The 18,443-nt window shown below is 37.6% G+C and overlaps 1 protein-coding gene across 5 annotated transcripts in view; it reads left to right on the plus strand.

Moving 5' to 3' along the window:
* The window catches only part of MECOM (MDS1 and EVI1 complex locus), a 277,123-nt gene extending 262,503 nt beyond the window's left edge, over positions 1-14,620 (plus strand). For all 5 annotated transcript variants that reach the window (XM_088019859.1, XM_088019877.1, XM_028103132.2 and 2 more), the window contains 5 exons: positions 3,437-3,606; positions 6,023-6,167; positions 9,608-9,844; positions 10,700-10,883; positions 14,486-14,620. In XM_088019859.1, coding sequence (XP_087875985.1) covers positions 3,437-3,606; positions 6,023-6,167; positions 9,608-9,844; positions 10,700-10,883; positions 14,486-14,620 — 871 coding nt within the window. The remainder of the gene's footprint in view (positions 1-3,436; positions 3,607-6,022; positions 6,168-9,607; positions 9,845-10,699; positions 10,884-14,485) is intronic.
* The last annotated feature ends 3,823 nt before the right edge of the window (positions 14,621-18,443 follow it).

The raw sequence follows: 18,443 nt of genomic DNA on the forward strand, positions 1-18,443 counted from the left end.
AGCCCACCACGGGGCTCTTTTTCACAACCCTGAGATCACGACCTGAGCTGAAATCAAGAGTCATATTCTTAACTGACTGAGCCACCCAGGCGCCCCCATTTTAAAAACTATTTTAATGTGCTCTCTTCTCAATAATTAGTGCTATGTTAATTGACAGTAATCAGAACATTGCAGCCTTCCTTTCTCAAGCCTTAAATCTCTGTTAGGCGTTGACAAGCTGTGTGTAACTTTATTTCCCTAGGATAGCTAAGTCGGTGTCCCCAGGTCACATTAGGAGGTTTAAGGAATAAACCTTAAACCTGGAGAGGAGGAAGACGATGAGGAACTAGGAGGAGAAGAGGTAAAATAGAATATATTATAGGAAGAGGGGCAATTCTAGCAACAATTTCTAAACTACCTCTTAGCTTATTCTGTTAGATGTCAAGATCAGCCACACAACACATGGGACATGTGTCTAACTTTAATATTATTGTTTACTAAAGAATGAAAATTATCAAGATCCTCTTCAGTTTTAAAATATAATCTACACATTGTTTTATGTGCAATTCTTAAATTTTTCTTTACTTTCTTAAATTCTTTGCTTTCCTACATGTTTTATAAATTACTAGTCAGAAGTGATACTTTGTATGTAATAGAATGGACTTTGTATAGTAAGTCTCAGAGAGGTATAAAAATGCAAGTTGTTAGGCGATTTCCCTTTTTGAGAAAAATTTCAGATCCCAGGAATTTTGCTTCAGTGAAAGAAAGATTTCAGCACTTACATTTTATTATGACCAAGGATCTGGTATGCAACTATATCATGCTCATTTTGCTCTGTACTTGAATTCAGTGGTTTTATTCTACCCCATAAATGGTATGTGTATTTTTAAAAACACAGACCAGAATTTTGGCATAGCTAGAGATCTTAAACAATTATTTGTCTAGCTCCTCTGTTTTACAAGTGAAGAAATTCAGATGCACAGATGTTAATTGCCTTCTGTAAAGCCTGGTATTAAAAGATCCAGAATTAAAACCCAGACTTGGACCTCCCGTGTCAGAGTTTTTATCTCACACCATGATCTCAAAGGCTCCCATGACCCCTGTGTTTACATCCAAATTCTTAATGAGTGTATTGCTCATGATGTATGTATTAATTTAAAGAATTTTTGAAACTTAGGCTCGTAACTACCAACTAATTTATTGGAGCAGAATGCAATGATTTTTTTTATTCAGGAGCACTCAAAACCATGATTATTATGTAGAATGTTCTTATTGGCCGATTTTATCGCTGTTAGAGTAGATGATGTCTATTAGACTTGGAAAAGTCCCTTTGCATACAAGCAGAAAGCTGGAAGCATGTCAAAGACAAAAATCTCTCTAATTCATGATGTGTGTAGAAAATGTTTTGAGTGAAAAATGTTTGATGGGAGTGTAAGTTTTCTCTAGCAGTGTTTTCTAGGTTGTTCTGCTCGGTACAACACAATTGTGCTAATTGTATCATTATTCTCATTGTAGTAGGCCTTGGGAGTCAACAGAGTTATTACAGAGAAGGTCATGACTCACATATATATTTTTTTCAAAAGCAGAGGCTAAAATATTACAACTACAATGAATATGGGGTTTCACGCACTTTTAAATTAGTATTGTAAGTGAGGAAAGTTGAGGAGCCTCATCATGCCAGGGCAGTTTTTTAAGGGGGAAAAACTAAATCAGTCCTTGAGTCGGTTTATTGATACTATGCCAGAGTAACTAGTTTAACAGATTTATTTTCCCCACTGAACTAGCTAGACTTCTGGCATCACGTAGAGACAGCCGTAGAAACCCAAACACTTCGAGTGGAATGGGGTGATTTCTGATGTAGAGCACTTGAACCACTGAGTCTACATTCAGAAGTGGAAGGAGAAGGGCCCTTCACATATGGAAGAATAAGTTAAAGATTGTCTGGCTGCTAGGTTAGAAATTTTCACTTAAAAGTCATCTAGAGAAAGCTCATGTTTTTTTTTTTTTTTTCAAGCAACACACATACAAAAAAAGCCACACAAACAAATAATGTAATCTTTACTTTAAAATGCCAAAGGAGAATACCCCATAAATTGCCACTTTTCTTCTTTATCCATAAGAGCTGCGGAGTAGGCAGTGAGGGGTTACATTTTTATTTATGAATAAAGGAGAACTTCAAAATACCTTATGACTTTTTTTAAATCACATAGAAGGCAGAAACAATTAGCCAACCAATAATAAGTGTTTTCCTGGAAAACCAACCTGGTTCAGAAATGCCACAAACTCTGTAAGGACAGAAATGGAAAATTGAGGGGAATAGGAAAAGCAGAGATTAATGAAGACCTTTATTTTATTCTGAAAGGAGAATTTAATGCCACTCTTACTTTCTTTTTTAGCAGTTTAAAGGTGGGGATGCCTGGGTGGCTCAGTTAGTTCAGCATCTGATTCTTGGTTTCCACTCTGGTCATGATCCCATGGTCCTGGGATTGAACCCTGCAGCAGACTCCACATTCAGCAGGGTGTCTGCTTCTCTCTTTCTCCCTCTCCCTCTGCCCCCCCCCCACCATGCACACGCTCTCTCAAATAAATAAATAAATAAATAAATCCTTAAAAAAACACAGTTTAAAGGTTTTTGGAGTAAAGGTTCTGGGGGCTTGTAATCACTACAGATTATGAAAATCAGCATCTTCGATATCGAGATAAACTATTCACATTGCCTCAGTTTTAAAGGTTTGGAATCTTTACTGCGCTTTTTGAGAAGATAATGGAAGTTTCTTTAGGATTATCAATTGAGGAAGTGAATTTACTAAGAAATTGTTTAATCAGACTCTGCAATTTTGAATTTAAGAATGATCATTTTATGGGGCGCCTGGGTGGCTCAGTCGTTAAGCGTCTGCCTTCGGCTCAGGTCATGATCCCAGGGTCCTGGGATCGAGCCCTGCATTGGGCTCCCTGCTCAGTGGGAGGCCTGCTTCTTCTTCTTCCACTCCGCCTGTTTGTGTTCCCTCTCTCACTGTGTCTCTGTCAAATAAATAAATAAAATCTTTAAAAAAAAAGAATGATCTTTTTACTTTATTTGAAGAATACATGAATTTGTTTCATGTTTGTTTACAAAGGATTTATTGGTATTGTCCTAAGCAGAAGGTAAAACCATGCTACTATTTCTTAATGTCCTTAATTTTGTGAAGTTTATCAAAAACATGAAAACTGATGACTCTAATAAATTTGAGACCAATGAAATGGTCAATATTTTACTATGGTTTTTCATAAAGTCATGAAAATCTTTAATGGAATCAAAGTCTGTTGGAATTGAAATCTTGGCTGTGCAAATAGTTTTCTTGCCTCTGCCTTTTCTCTAAAATATTTTATGGGTGATAATTTTGGATATCTGGCTTACTAGTCTTGAGAAATATTTTTCAATTTGCTTGCAACTATTTTCTCTGTGCTTATTTTTCAGATGCAAATACTGTGACAGATCCTTTAGCATCTCTTCCAACTTGCAGAGGCATGTTCGTAACATCCACAATAAGGAGAAGCCCTTTAAGTGTCACTTATGTGATAGGTGTTTTGGTCAACAAACCAACTTAGACAGACACCTAAAGAAACATGAGAATGGGAACATGTCTGGTAGGTAATCAGTTGCATTATAAGGAAGAAGATGGCTAAGATCATCATGAATAATATTGTATGGCAACTCTACTTTTAAGAAAAGAGATAATTGTGATCTTTCTTCTCTCCTTCCACTTTGACACCAGAAACAGATCCTAAATTTTGCAGCGTGTTTCCCTTTAGAGTACAGAATGATGTGATTGTTGAATAATATACAATTATTTGGATTGTTTTCTTATTCTGGATTCATCTCAATGGGTAATCTCAAACAAAGAGAACCATGACCCAGTCTCATATGAGACTTATGAATCAGGATTTCCTAAATTGCAGGGAACAATCTTTCCACATACTGGTGCAGAATGGGGCCTCTAGGCATGGCAGGATTTCCAAAGTGGCAGCCCCAGAATATCATGCTCTGAATATTAACTTAGATACCATGGCTGTTTTTGCAGAGGTCCTATAGTTCAGAGAACATCCCCAGGGTAACTTTTCAGAGATTAGTGATAGAAGATTGTTGACATGATCGGAGCAACCCATAGTGGTGTGTGGTTTGGGTCACAAATTCTGATGTAGATTTGAGTTAAAAGTGGCAAAAGAAAACAACAACAACAACAAAAACTAACCTTCCCTTAACTCAGATCTGCCAGCACATAGTTAGCAGAAGAGATGGTAGTTTTTCTTGCCTTTGGCTTCTAAGAGTTAGATAATAAATCATGAATTAATATTTGCCAACTGGCCTATGTGTTTGGAGCCACACTGTGCAGCCATAATTTGTTTCAAGAGAATCAGGAAAATGACTTGGGGGCAAGAGAAGGAGCAAGCACGGGGTTCAGGAAAACAGATTTTAAAAACAGGGAAAAGTTGAAGTTGTACAGAGTAGCTATTTTACTTAAGGAAATTATTTTATTATTAATCCTTCCTCCCCTGTACACAGGCACATGGCTGACGACCTTGGGGGGCTACTACATAGAATTATATTACTGTTCATTTCCATCTAAGCCAAAAGTCAAATGATTGTGGTCTAAAGATACCAAATTTTAGAGACAGAAGTTATAAAGCAATCAAAGTCTAATTTGGCCACACTTTCCAACCATATACACCCTTATGGTATAATCCCATAATTTTTCTAATCAAACATATTTAGTTTTTGTTTTGTTCTTTTAAAGATTTATTTATGTATTCCAGAGAAAGAGAGAGAGCAGGGGAGAGGGAGTGGAAGAGGGAGAGAGAGAATCTCAAACAGACTCCCTGCTGAGCAAAGAGCCTGATGTGGGCCTCGATCCCAGGACCCCAAGATCATGACCTGAGCTGAAATCGAGAGTTGGATGCGTAACCGACTGAGCCACCCAGGAGCCCCAACCAAAGTATTTTGGAAAATACTTAAAGGAGTTAAAAATGTGACATGTCCAAGTTCAATACTTATTTGTTGACCCAGATTATAACTTTATTCAGCTGAGAGATGTTTTTCCTTCTTATTTTGTTCATCTATAGACTATTAGGATGAACTGTTAGATTGTAGATATCTTGTGGGAAAGGTAAACAGCATGAAGCAAGTGTTGGTGTACATTTGACCACATATAAGGTATCTATAGTTGTGTAAATTTATAAAAACCTCACAACCATCCTGTGAGAAGGTATTCTGATTCTAATTTTATAGGTAAGGAAGCTGAAGATCATCCTCTAATCAGCAGATCCCATATTGTCCTTTTAATGCTGTCCCACCTCAGTCTCTGGGCTGGTGTGTTGAGTCTACTCACTGCCTCACTCACCAAATGAGAATACAGAATTTTTGGTATGTTTTCAGTCTTTATTTGGTAAGGTGCTTTAGCACAGGAGCAATAAATACAGATAGACTGCAACCAGGACTGAGTGTACAGTTTCTTCTGGCAGAATCTATTTAAGACTTCTTTATAATTTGCCTCACCCTATATCCTCGTTATGTGAACGAAAATGTTCTCATGTCACAGTGGCAATGGGTGGTAAGAAGCTGTGGGCGAGACATCTTTGGGAGACTATACCTCATGACTTCAGTGGTTCAGAATATTCCCCAAGGGACTTTCGTCAGCATGCATGTGGTAATATGGGAAGACACTGGCCTCCTGAAGTTACCATTATTAATATTCAGAAGAGCCTGTTTTAGGAAACACCGATCAAATGAAGAAGGAACGAGCTTCAAAATAAGTTGCCCCCATGGGCTGGGTGGCTCAGTCGTTAAGCGTCTGCCTTCGACTCGGGTTGTGATCCCAGGGTCCTGGGATCGAGCCCCACATCAGGCTCCCCACTCCGTGGGAAGCCTGCTTCTCCCTCTCCCACTCCCCCTGCTTGTGTTCCCTCTCTCGCTGTGTCTCTCACTGTCAGATAAATAAAATCTTTAAAAAAAAATAAGTTGCCCTCTTAGTGGCCGTCTTTTTCTCAAGAGGCTCTCTCCCCTCAGGTACGGCAACATCGTCGCCTCATTCCGAACTGGAAAGTACAGGCGCTATTCTCGATGACAAAGAAGATGCTTACTTCACAGAAATCCGCAATTTCATTGGGAATAGCAACCACAGCAGCCAGTCTCCCAGGAACACAGAGGAGAGGTAAAGCTTCTTAAACTCTCTCATTTCTGAAATCAGCGTGTTCCGAAGAGATTTGCTGTGCTCACTTTCATGACACTACTGTAACTCCTACCAGTGGTGGCTGGCATTTCTTTGGTGCAGATTAAATACCAAATGCTCTTCTAAGCGCTTCCCGTGTATGAGCTAATTTAACTATCATAATAGCCCTATGAGGCAGCGACTATTACTATGTAATTTTATCAGTGAAGGAAGAGCGATATCACAGGTTATGGCTAGAGGCCACACAAGTGATTAATAAATGGGATTCCACCTGGGCCGTCTGGTTCCAGAGCCCACGCTTTTACCACCGTTCTGTTCTGCTTCTCTTGATAACTAATTAGAATGTTTTATCAAAACTTGCCAAGCAGAAAGGAAAGCCACCACAGGGATTCAGTTGATTCAGTAGTGGCTACTATTATATATCATGTGTATATTACAGATAACGTTATCTATATATACCTGTGTGTGTGTGTGTGTGTGTGTATACATGCACATATATTATATATATATACACACATTTTTGTGTATATGTGTACATATCTATATATAAAATACCTATTGAATATCATTTAAATATCTTTTACCTAAAAAGCAGCTGAGACTTCTTGATCTGATTCTGTCACTACCTATAGGCTCTCATGTGGATATTCATTTAATTCCAGCATGCTTGTTTCCGTGGGTATGATTATCCTTGTTTTTAGTGACCTGGTGCCCTGCTTACCACTTGTCATCATCGACATCAAGTGTATATGGCTCAATCCCTAAAGAAAACTTTTAATGCTGCTGATAATAATAATTAACACTTACCTAGTATTTACATTTTATGTGATGTTAATGAAACATTATTTTACCAAAACTACCAGATTTAATTTTTCTTATCTCTAAATTATAATTAAATACCTGATATTGAGAACTAGATTTTTTTGAACATAACTACCCAAAAGCCTAATCAATTAGGATGCTGTGTAGTCAATTTTAACGTCAAATGAAATTAATGAGAAAGCTCTATTACTTTTCATCACACCAGTATTATTGTTAGAGTCCTCTATTTTTTGATGCTATTAAAAGTCGAACAGTTGTTTTAGGTGGTTTTTACATTAAGCCAAGCTTCAAATAAGCATTATTTCCTCAGATAACAAAATTTTATGGCCACTTCTGCTGTTCAACTTATTTAGGGGAAAAAGGAGAGGAGATCTGCTATTACATGGCCCTTCCCATCTTCTAAGAAGTCTGATAAGAGCTATGACTTTGTGCAATTGGATGTATCTTTTCCTCTGCTTGCCCATTTGTGTGTGTGTGTGTGCACACGTGTGTGTAAAAGAGACACAGAGAGACACAGAGAGAGGAGGGAGGGAAGGAGATGAGCAGATGGTCAGAAATACACAGTAGTAAGAACGAGTGAGAGAGTCACCGTCTTACGTTTTGATAACGACATTTACATGATACAAATAAGAAATGTTGAACAAAAACCACCATTTGGGTTCTGAGATGCCTTTTCAGATTTTCTAGCCCTTACTTGGAGATTTGTGAGCCTGCATATAGCTACGACATCTGGCTTCAACATGTCCAAACAGCACAGAAGTAAGAAGATTGAGCCACTTCCCCCCTCAACTCCTACCGGGGGTACTTTTGATGAATAATTTATCCCCCATAAATTGCAACATTTGAAAGCATAATTAACAAATAGGTTTTCTTAATCATGTTGGCTTTGTTACTTTTGGTTTTCATCCATGCATTCTTTTGTTCTTTTACTTTTTCTTTCATTTTTAAAAAAATAACAGTTTCAATCCATTCAAGCTAGCAAGTTGGCAGTGTATCTGGAAACTAATAATTTATGTCTGTGCAAAACACGTATTCATCATTCTTTGATAAAAGTCGTTAAGAGATTGGCTGTATAAAATGGTTAATAATGATAATACGACTGGTTTTAAGATTTTTAACTATGTGCATCTGTCACACCCAACATTGTTTTATTTATTTATTTGCCCTGAAAAATCTAAATATTAAATTATACTCTTTTTTTTTACATGGGAAAGTGATGGGGTACATTGCTGATACCTGAGCTTCCATAAGCTGAAAAATAATTCCATTAATGTGAATAGCGTACATTTCTGTAGCAATAACTTAAATTTCAACAAGCTTTCTGAACTTGGGGAAGTGCCTTAACTTCCCTGGTCATATATATTTAAAAAGAGGAGGTTAGGAGGAGATACTCTGTAGTTCAAAGCATTTGTAGTTAATTTGGAACTAAGTTAATTTCGACTTTTAAGTATTACAATGAAACAAATTCAATTATACAGTCTTTTTATTTTTTAAAATTTTATTTATTTATTTTAGGTAGAGCAGAAGCAGGGGTAAGGAGAGGGACAAGCAGACTCTGAGCTGAGTGTGGAGCCTGACATGGGGGCTCGATTTCACAACCCTGAGATCATGACCTGAGCCGAAACCAAGAGTTAGGAGCTTAACCGACTGAGCCACCCAGGCAACCCTCAATTTATACATTCTTTATGTTTATTTTTGAAGCCTGAGAAATTTGTCCTACTTTTATAAATGCTCTCAAATATATTAAATTGGGACTTCTATGTAATTAAATCTTTTTTTTATAATTAAACTTTTGAATCACATACTACAATCCTTGTGACCACAAACTAAAGTATTGCAAATGACTTTTAAAATATAGTATTCTTCTTTTGTATCACATTAGACATGCATGCTAAGTAAGCTTCAGAAAATACTTGCACAATTGCATTTTTAGATAATTGCCCACCCCGATGTTCTTCTGGGAAACAGGGAACTTTTTTACATTCAGACCATCAAGGATAATTTGAAAACAGTACAAATAAGTGAGCTTTCAATCACTTCCAAGTTTGAGCAGGATGTCTAAGTGGCGTACACCACAAATGTCACCTAGAAATATCAAATACGGCGTGGTCCCTCACAGCCATCTTAACATCTTCTTTGAACTCCTAGATTCACTTTAGGCGTGTGTGTTCCAGTTTTTATCAGTGTTGTTCAGGGATATGAATTTTCCAGAAACCTATTATTTTAAATGGTGGGCACTTATATGGTAATTAGGTAACATTATATAGAGAAAACATTTGTAGGCTTTTAATATCATCTATAACAATAGCATTTATCAGGCAAAGGTCGGATAAAGAATAGGAGCCTGAGACTGTTTTTTCAGCTTTGCCAGAAGCCCCATTTATCCTCTGAATAATCACCCAATTATTGTTTTCTTCATTTTCTCATTTGTGAAGTTACATTACTTTCCCATGGTTGCCATAAAGCATAAATAATAAAAATTTACTATAGAAGTGCTGAAAATCTAAACTGTTGTTGGGAAGACATGAGAAGAGAGCTAACTGCACGTTTAAAAATGAAACCAATAATGGGACCTGTTTCTTTTTTTATGCTTTTGAAAGAATGAACGGCAGCCATTTTAAGGATGAGAAAGCTTTGGTAACGAGCCAAAATTCAGATTTACTGGATGATGAAGAAGTAGAAGATGAGGTGTTGTTAGATGAGGAGGATGACGACAACGATATTACTGGAAAAACGGGAAAAGAACCAGGGACAAGCAATTTACATGAAGGAAACCCTGAGGATGACTATGAAGAAGCCAGCGCCCTGGAGATGAGTTGCAAAACGTCCCCAGTGAGGTGAGTGCCTGGGGTGACATTAGTAAATAAGTAGGAGTAGATACGTATATGGTTGCAATTCCTTCTGCTCTGTTTTTCCAATATTCCACTAGGGCAATATTTCAGGACATGGAAGTTGATGAGTAACGAATCATTAAAAGTACATTTGAATTAGCAAGGCATATTTGGTGGATTCATTTTGAATAGGTGAAAACAAGGTAGCCATCAACATAATCCACAAGAATACAAATGCATCGGTATTTGTGGAACCCTGATTAATCTGAAATGGGAAGAATAAATGAAAATTAGACAAGTACCCGATCATTTATTTAGACTCGACCTGTAAAACTCAAAGAAAAATAGAGATTTCAACATTATCTAATTCATTCAAAAATCTGGTACGTTATTAGTCAAACAGCGAGATAGAGTTCACTTAATTTGATATGTATGTAACCTCTACAGGTAGATTTTTAAATGGAAAAAAATGAACCAAATAGTTAAATTTATAGGAATATTCTATTTTCATATGGAGAATGGGTGCTCACTAAATATCATCACTGACTTTATTTTAAATGGACATTATAAACCTATAAATTGTATCTCCACTGCATTGCTGACTCCACATTGTTGATTTTAACTCTACCTCTTATGTACACTTGCTTTAGTTATGAAGAGTCTTAAAACAAACGTGTTTTTAAGATACAGTATGTGTAGACACTTTAAAGAACCCAGTAATGGTTGCATGCTTCTTGATACTGCAAATATAATACGAAGTTTGACAGCTGTATGGATTCAGATGAAAAGTGATTTGGTTGGATAACAAACTGAGAAAGAAAAAAAAAAAACCCTCTGTGCTTTCCCATTGGTTCATTTTAGGTATAAAGAGGAAGAATATAAAACTGGACTTTCTGCTCTAGATCATATAAGGCACTTCACAGATAGCCTCAAAATGAGGAAACTGGAAGATAATCAATATACTGAAGCTGAGCTGTCTTCTTTTAGTGCTTCCCATGTGCCGGAGGAACTTAAACAGCCGTTACACAGAAAGTCCAAATCACAGGTACATGTTCTCCTGCAGCACAGCATCATGGCAACATCGTGCCTCGGGCGCCAAAAGGCAGATAGTCTCTCTGGGCAATACTCTAGAATCTGAACAGGTTCAGATGCTTTACTCAAAACATTCCTACCTTGACCCTATGACCAAATCCAAAATGGTTAACCAATACAGTCGTGAACATGGCTGCCCTCCGCACAGACGCTTCCATGAAACCTTCTCTTCCAGTAGCTTTTCCTTTACTTTGCAATCTCTTCCTTCTGTAGAGATAGTCCATAATGTTTGCACCTATTTCTGTGTGACGTCAGAGTGATTTTCTAATTGCTTTGCCTCTGTAATTCTTGTCAACCTAATTATATTGCCAGACTTCTGAAATGTGAATCCTGCCCTCCATTTTTTTTTTTGTCCTTTGTTAAATGTAGTTAATTAACAAGTCATCTAATTATAGCTTTTAGGAGTAAACTGAGGATCAGAGATGAAATGGGTTGCCCAAAGTCTGCAGCAACTTACCTGCAGATCTGGAAATAAAACTGATTAATTTTTAATTGAAAGAATGAATGAACAGTACCCACGTTCATTGGGCTCTATGGCATTCTATCAGCACTGTGGAAACAAAAATAAATCCATTTAAGGATCTGTAAATACCAATTAAAAGAGCCTCATTTCTTTTATCACAAAATAAAGGAAGTCAGTATTTTCTGCTGACATCCCTACTCAACCATGTTGTTCATTTCACTCAGGTCAATCAAAAAAAAAAAAAAGAAGAAGAAGAAAAGAAAACTTCTTGTTATTACCATATTTGTTGGTCACTTTGGTCTAATTGATCGTGAGCCCATTTTGTAGGTTGCCTGACATAGCAGACCACGTGACTGCATTGGCTTGTACATTTAGAAATGCTTTCCTGTTTGGCTGAGATGTTTTGGCCTTAGCCATTTGCTCTTAGCAGCAAATGTGGTCTTATCTCAACTAAGGTGGGAAAAACATTGTGCTAGTGGGATAATATCAATTTTTAACTCTCAGTCAATTCAGTAAAAATCTAAGGTACCATGTATGCTAATAGGCAAAATGAATGTTCTTTTTGCATTGAAGTAAAAGAAGCTGGCCTCAGCACCAGAGTTGCTAGCTGCATGAACTTTAAGAACATCACTTCATGACTGCGGGTACCACTTCTTTGTAAAGTGGGGTGACTGGAGGCCATATCTAAGAGCTCTTCCTGCTGTATGATTCAATGGGGATCAAAATTAATTTTTCAGTTTCTAACATTAAAAGTAAATTAGCCAGAGTAGACATCTCATTTTTACCTGGACATAACCATTAGAGGTAGTGAGTATTTTTTTAAAACCCTTGGTATCCCATTCTTCCTTCCTAACTGATCAGAGAGATACTGGGGGATTCAGGCTTTCCTTCCTTTTTTTTTTTTTAATTTCTTTTAATTATTCCACCAAAATGCTTATAAGACACAGTACCTAAAAATTCCTGAAGCTATCAGGAATGATTGAAAGTAGAAGGGTCAGAGAACCCCGAGATAATAGATGTGATCTATTTCAGTTCCAGCATTTTGACATAAAATCCCTGCCCAGCTGGACTAACAATTACCATCACAAGAAATACTAGCGTATTTCTCGTATTTTTCATGCTACTTGATCATGTCATATATATCAGTTTAAATATGGTCAGGCCTTTTTGCAAACTAACTTTATTTCATGAGACTTTTTATTCACTCATTCAGTTGTTATTCACTGTCAGTGGTGTGCAGGGAGGTGATCTTTGTGCATGAAAATGTTTATTTTGTTTGATTACCAAAAGGCAAATACTCTATATTTACCATTTTCTAGAATCTGAGTAGAGGTAGATGACTTACTCAAACATTCATATATTTACTGTGTGATTTTTATAGTGACTGAATCCAAGATAGTTGAACAATACAACAGTGGCTGCCTTCAGCATAGAATCCTCTTTTGAAAGTTCCTATTTTAAAAATTAATTTCATGATAATGGGTACTATTTATGTCCAGCACTCTATGTTAGTTAGTGCTTGTAATTCCCTCACAGCCCTTGGAGGCAAGTTTTTGTTATTATGATCCCCATTTGGTAGGAGGAAAGTGACCTTGAAAGGTTAAGGAACTTGCCCAAGGTCACACAGCTAGTTGAAGAGGCCAGTTAGAAGCCAGGAGTCTCGAAATTTTCTCTAGGTTTCCTTTCATTTTTCCAAATATTGGAATAGGTTTTGTTAAAACCATTTCAGAATACTCTTTATCTTGATCTCTGAAAGTGGGTACCTGATAAAAATAAAGTTCAGTGCTCCCCTCACTCATATTTTAAACTCTTCAGAGGACAAGGACTGTATATTATCTTACCATTGTTTCCCTAGGACCTAGCACAGTGCCTGGCAGAGAGTAGATGCTTAAGAGATATTTGTTATATGTCTGTTGAGATTTTGTAGAAGGCAAATTGCGTACATAAAAGTCAGATGTGTACATTGAGAGCAATGACCCAGCAAATCACAAGCAGCCTACAAGAGCAGATTTTCTAACCGAATGCCATGATTAAGGAAGAAACCACAGATTGGCCACATGTCTCAGCATGACTCTCAGAGATGAAATTCTGCTTAACAACAGAGGCATTTTGTCTTTGTTTACAGACAGTGGAATGTCTTTGGCAGGACTTTAATGATTCCACTGCAGCAGCATTTTGACAAGCAAGTTTAGCAGTGGATGAGACCAACAATAGCAAATCAACAGTGAAAAGTTCACTCACAAGTCAAGACCAAACATTTCATTTGACTATTTTACTTGGCAGCAAATGGGAGATTCTCTGAACAGTTATTTAGAATTGACATGATAATAGGGAAAAAAAAATCACTTCTTCACAGAGCACTGCCAGGTACCTTCTGCTTGGCAGACCTTGGAGTACAAGTTGGTTAGAACGTTGTTGGGTCTTGTGTTGTGTTTTACTTTTTGGTAGAGCTAACTTGATTTACCTGACCTCACAAGGTCTTTGAGTGTCAGCTTTGAATATTTCAAACATGGAGGGAAACCAGAGAAAGGACGCTGGATTCAAAGTAGGGCAGAAATCAGTTGTGCTTCTGCCTCCTTCACTGTCTAGTTGAGTGACTCGGGGCAAGTCATGTCACCTTCAGCTCTCTCAGAAAGTGCAGGAGTCAGTGGGACCGTGTCCTCTACTAGACCCCAGTGCCATCAAGGCAGGTCTATATCCCATTCATATTTGCAGTTTTGGTCATAAGCACACAATAATATTTTTGGTGACTTGAACAGGTGCATGAACAGTGGATGGATGACGTATTTATGCTTAGACAGGGGGATGACTTGTGTTTCTCAGTGGAGACGCTATTGACATTTTCGGTAGGACAATTCATTTTTTTTTTTGTCCTGTAGGACATGTACTTTTGTGGCCCCTAGGCACTGAAGGCCAGCAGTAACATCACATCATTACGACGACAAAAAGGGGCTCCACGCTTTTCCAAACACACCCATGAGGGACCCTCCTACTCAGAGTCCCGTCCCCCCCTAACATGCACGAGCAACATTCTTCAAATTAAAAGTGATGTTTTCCAGCGCCACTTACCGAGTCTCTCCTTTTTACCCCAGGCATATGCTATGATGTTGTCATTGTCCGACAAGGAGTCCCTCCATTCTACATCCCACAGTTCTTCCAACGTGTGGCACAGTATGGCAAGGGCTGCGGCGGAATCCAGTGCCATCCAGTCCATAAGCCACGTATGACATTACCAAGGTCGACCAGAGTGGGACCAAGTCCAACAGTAGCATGGCTCTTTCATCTAGGACTATTTAAAAGACTGCTGAGCAGAATGCCTTAGAAACCTGAAGGGTCACTCATTTAAAGTCTGGTGACCTTAAACTGAATGCTTAAAAAAAAGAAAGGAAAAGAAAGGAAAAGAAAAAAAAGAAACTATTTATTCTCGATATTTTGTTTTGCACAGCAAAGGCAGCTGCTGACTTCTGGAAGGTCAATGCAACGTTATTAACGTGATTCGATGAGAATGAGCAACTTGCAGGCAGGAGGCGTCTTGGTCCGCCCTGCCCTGGGCTGTGGGTGGGCACGAGGGCGGTGGGGATGGCAGCATTGACACGAATGAACACTCCATAGAAATTGAATTCTTTTTTGTACAAGATCACCTGCCACATGATTGGGAACAGTTGCTTTTTTTAATTACAGATTTGATTTTTTTCCTTTGTTAAAGTTTTATGTAATTTAACCCTTTGAAGATGGAAGTAGTTGGATGAAATGCACACTCGATTATTATAGAAACTGATAACAGGGAGTCCTCGTTCCCCATTAACTTTTGCCTTCTTAAGTACATTGTGTAAAACTAGGGAAAAAGGGTATGTGTATATTGTAAACTATGGATGTTCCAGCGCTCAAAGAGTTTAAGTCAGTGAAGTAACCTGTTCATCACCAGTCCCGCTGTACCACTACACTAATAAAACGTTTGCCAAATCCTTGTAATAACATCTTAATTTTAGACAATCATGTCACTGTTTTTTAATGTTTAATTTTTGTGTGTGTTGCGTGTATCATGTATTTATTTGTTGGCAAACTATCGTTTGTTGATTACAATAGCACTGTTCCAGTCAGCCACTACTTTCTGACGTCTGAGGCACGCCCCTGTCTGAATTGCAAGGACCAAGGTGACTCGACCTGTGTATGGGAGTGCCAAATGGTGTTTGGCTTTTCTTAACATTCCTTTTTTGTTGTTCTTTTGTTTTCCTTCTTAATGAGCTAAATACGAATAGATGCAACTTAGTTTTTGTAATACTGAAATCGATTCAATTGTATAAACAATTATAATTTCTTTCATGAAAGCATGATTCTTCTGATTAAAAACTGTACCCCATATTTTATGCTGGTCGTCTGCAAGCTTGTGCGATGTTATGTTCATGTTAATCCTATTTGTAAAATGAAGTGTTCCAGACCTTATGTTAAAAGAGAGAAGTAAATAACAGACTGTATTCAGTTATTTTGCCCTTTATTGAAGAACCAGATTTGTTTTCTTTTTTTTGTTTGTTTGTTTGTTTGTAATCTCATTTTGAAATAATCGGCAAGTTGAGGTACTTTCTTCAAATGCTTTGTACAATATAAACTGTTATGCCTTTCAGTGCATTACTATGGGAGGAGCAACTAAAAAATAAAGACTTACAAAACTGGTTATTTTTCCCACTGTGTGATATTTTTCCTTCTTGTGCAATTTTAGTTTCTCATAGGGATCCAATGATTTAAAGATATGATGTCTGGGGACTTGATGCCCTGAGAGATACATGGCATGTCAAATATATGTGTATTGTTTTGAGATGACATAGGAATAGACCTTGACCCACAGGGAATTGGGACTCTGATTTATTCTGAACTTTCCCTGTGCAGGGCAAAGTCAGGGCTCATGTGCGAGGCCGCAGGGCCCTGGGTCTTACTGCACGTCCACAGCACCCATTCTAGTTAGGACAGATAGTGACCTACTGTTTTTCTACTCAGCTTTACATCGTGCATCCTAAAAATTGTGATGATTTCAATTTTTGTTTTTAATTACACAAATACTCTTAACTGATTCATAAGACAAAAAAAAAAAAAAACCAACAAAACCCTTTAACTTTTCTATGTTCCTTCTAAGTCTCTGTCCACATGCAAAATATCATTTTTTATAGTTATAATCTGAGTGGAGACATAATGTTGTGTTTTCTTTCTTTACTGTGACAGAAGAACGTCGAGGCATGTTGTTACAAATTCTTCAAATGAATAGTTTAGTTGCCTCATACTCCCTCAGGTTTGATATACTATAATTTCTTCAACTATTTCAATTTTGTTAAAGATTGAAGCTTTCTGATATTCACTAATGCAAGCAGTGGAATTTTAATTTTCATGCACAAAATTGATTTTGTGTGTTCATATATGTATATGCAGTGGTGAAATGTGAGGAATGGCATTTCTATATGATAAATTCTCTGGTTGGGGAGCAATTAGGAATACTTTTTGCTCCTTAAATAAATGTTGATTGTTTTAGAATATGGGAATTTCAATTTTGGCTAACTATAGAGGTTTTAACAAGGCCTGAAGAATAAATAAGTATGACACCTAGAAATAGGTCCAAACTAATTTCTTCATTCATTTACTCATTCTTAGCCACACGGCCAGATACAAAGAGAATCCCCCCATTCTTCCTACATGTCAGTAGTAAAGGAATTAAATATATAGGGTATAAATATAAGAATTAAATATATAGGGTATAAATATTGATTTTTTTAAAATAGAAAGTGTGTACAAGGAAAAGCATTCAGGAAATCTACGTAAGCTATAAATCTGATCTATAAAGAAGAAGAATCTAATACTGGGGACATAAGAAAAGTGGGGATCTGGAATATGCTGTACATTTTTCTTTCTTTTCAAGAATATACCTATAAATTCAGCAGCCATTTGAATACTCTCAATGCTACTAAATTCTTGATAGGCTTTGAGCATGACATTTCAGTTGTTTGCTGATACTTAGTCCCTCCGCATTCCAAAAAGGCTTTCAAGCCTTACAGTTCTGCTGTTTTTTCCATTCATTTCGCCAGCAGTCCTCCACCGCGTGCCCCCCCCATGGGGACTGGTGAGATACGGCAGAGACAATATTGGATTTGGAAACCCAAGGCCTGGGTTTGAGTTCTGGCTCTGCCGCTTCACTGGCTTTGAGGTCTCGGGCAAGTCACATACCTCTCAAAATCTCATCTATGAAACCGGGGTCATAATACTTGCTTCTGCTGCTACTGCATTGGGTTTCTGTGAATGTCCAAAAATCAAAATACGTTTTTGGAAATATTTGGTAAGAGTTCTGCACAGGCAAAGCATTTTAGAATTTTCATGGTAGTAATTAAGGAGACATAATATCTGCATGTATCTACCCGTATGTGTATACATATGTGTATCTACAGACACCATGCTAAGAGAAAAATATTAGGATGTGACAGAAATCTACTTGACTATACGGAAGTAGATGTGGATGTTTTCTAGAAAAAAAATAAGAGATATTTCTTGAACAAATATGTATCTTTGAAAAGTAAAGCTCAGCCCTTTGAAAACATAAGTTTTCAGTATAATTGTTGAGAGCTCTCAAAAAATTTAAGGATAGTCAAGAAAGCATCTTCAAAGAGTAGGCACCTTCATATTTTATTTTCAGATAATGTCCATCAACCAATCTTATTTCTGTACAGAATAAATGAGTTCTCCATTTTTTAACTGCCTCTTCTGTCAGTGTCCTGCTGGGAATGGGCACATTCATGACCTCAGTTGTCATTACGGCGGGCCTGAAATAGGCAGCATTTCTCCTGTTTCACAGATGAGGAAACCGGAGCTCAGAGAGTTTAAGGACCTTGCTCAAAGGGAACCAGCTGGGAACTGGCTGGCTGACCTTCCAGGGGTGTCTGGCTCCTTAGCCCAGTCTTAGCCAAGAGTCTCAGACCTCCTGATTTAGGCACAGCTAACGAAAATCCAAAAAGGAATGTTCCAAATCAAAGAAATATGCCCACAGAGAGTGAAGCTGTCAGAGATGCAAATGTG

This window comes from Eumetopias jubatus, unplaced genomic scaffold (assembly GCF_037043125.1).
Source record: "Eumetopias jubatus isolate StellerSeaLion01/CBP00866 unplaced genomic scaffold, mEumJub1_p1.0 scaffold_1, whole genome shotgun sequence".
Lineage (NCBI taxonomy): Eukaryota > Metazoa > Chordata > Mammalia > Carnivora > Otariidae > Eumetopias > Eumetopias jubatus.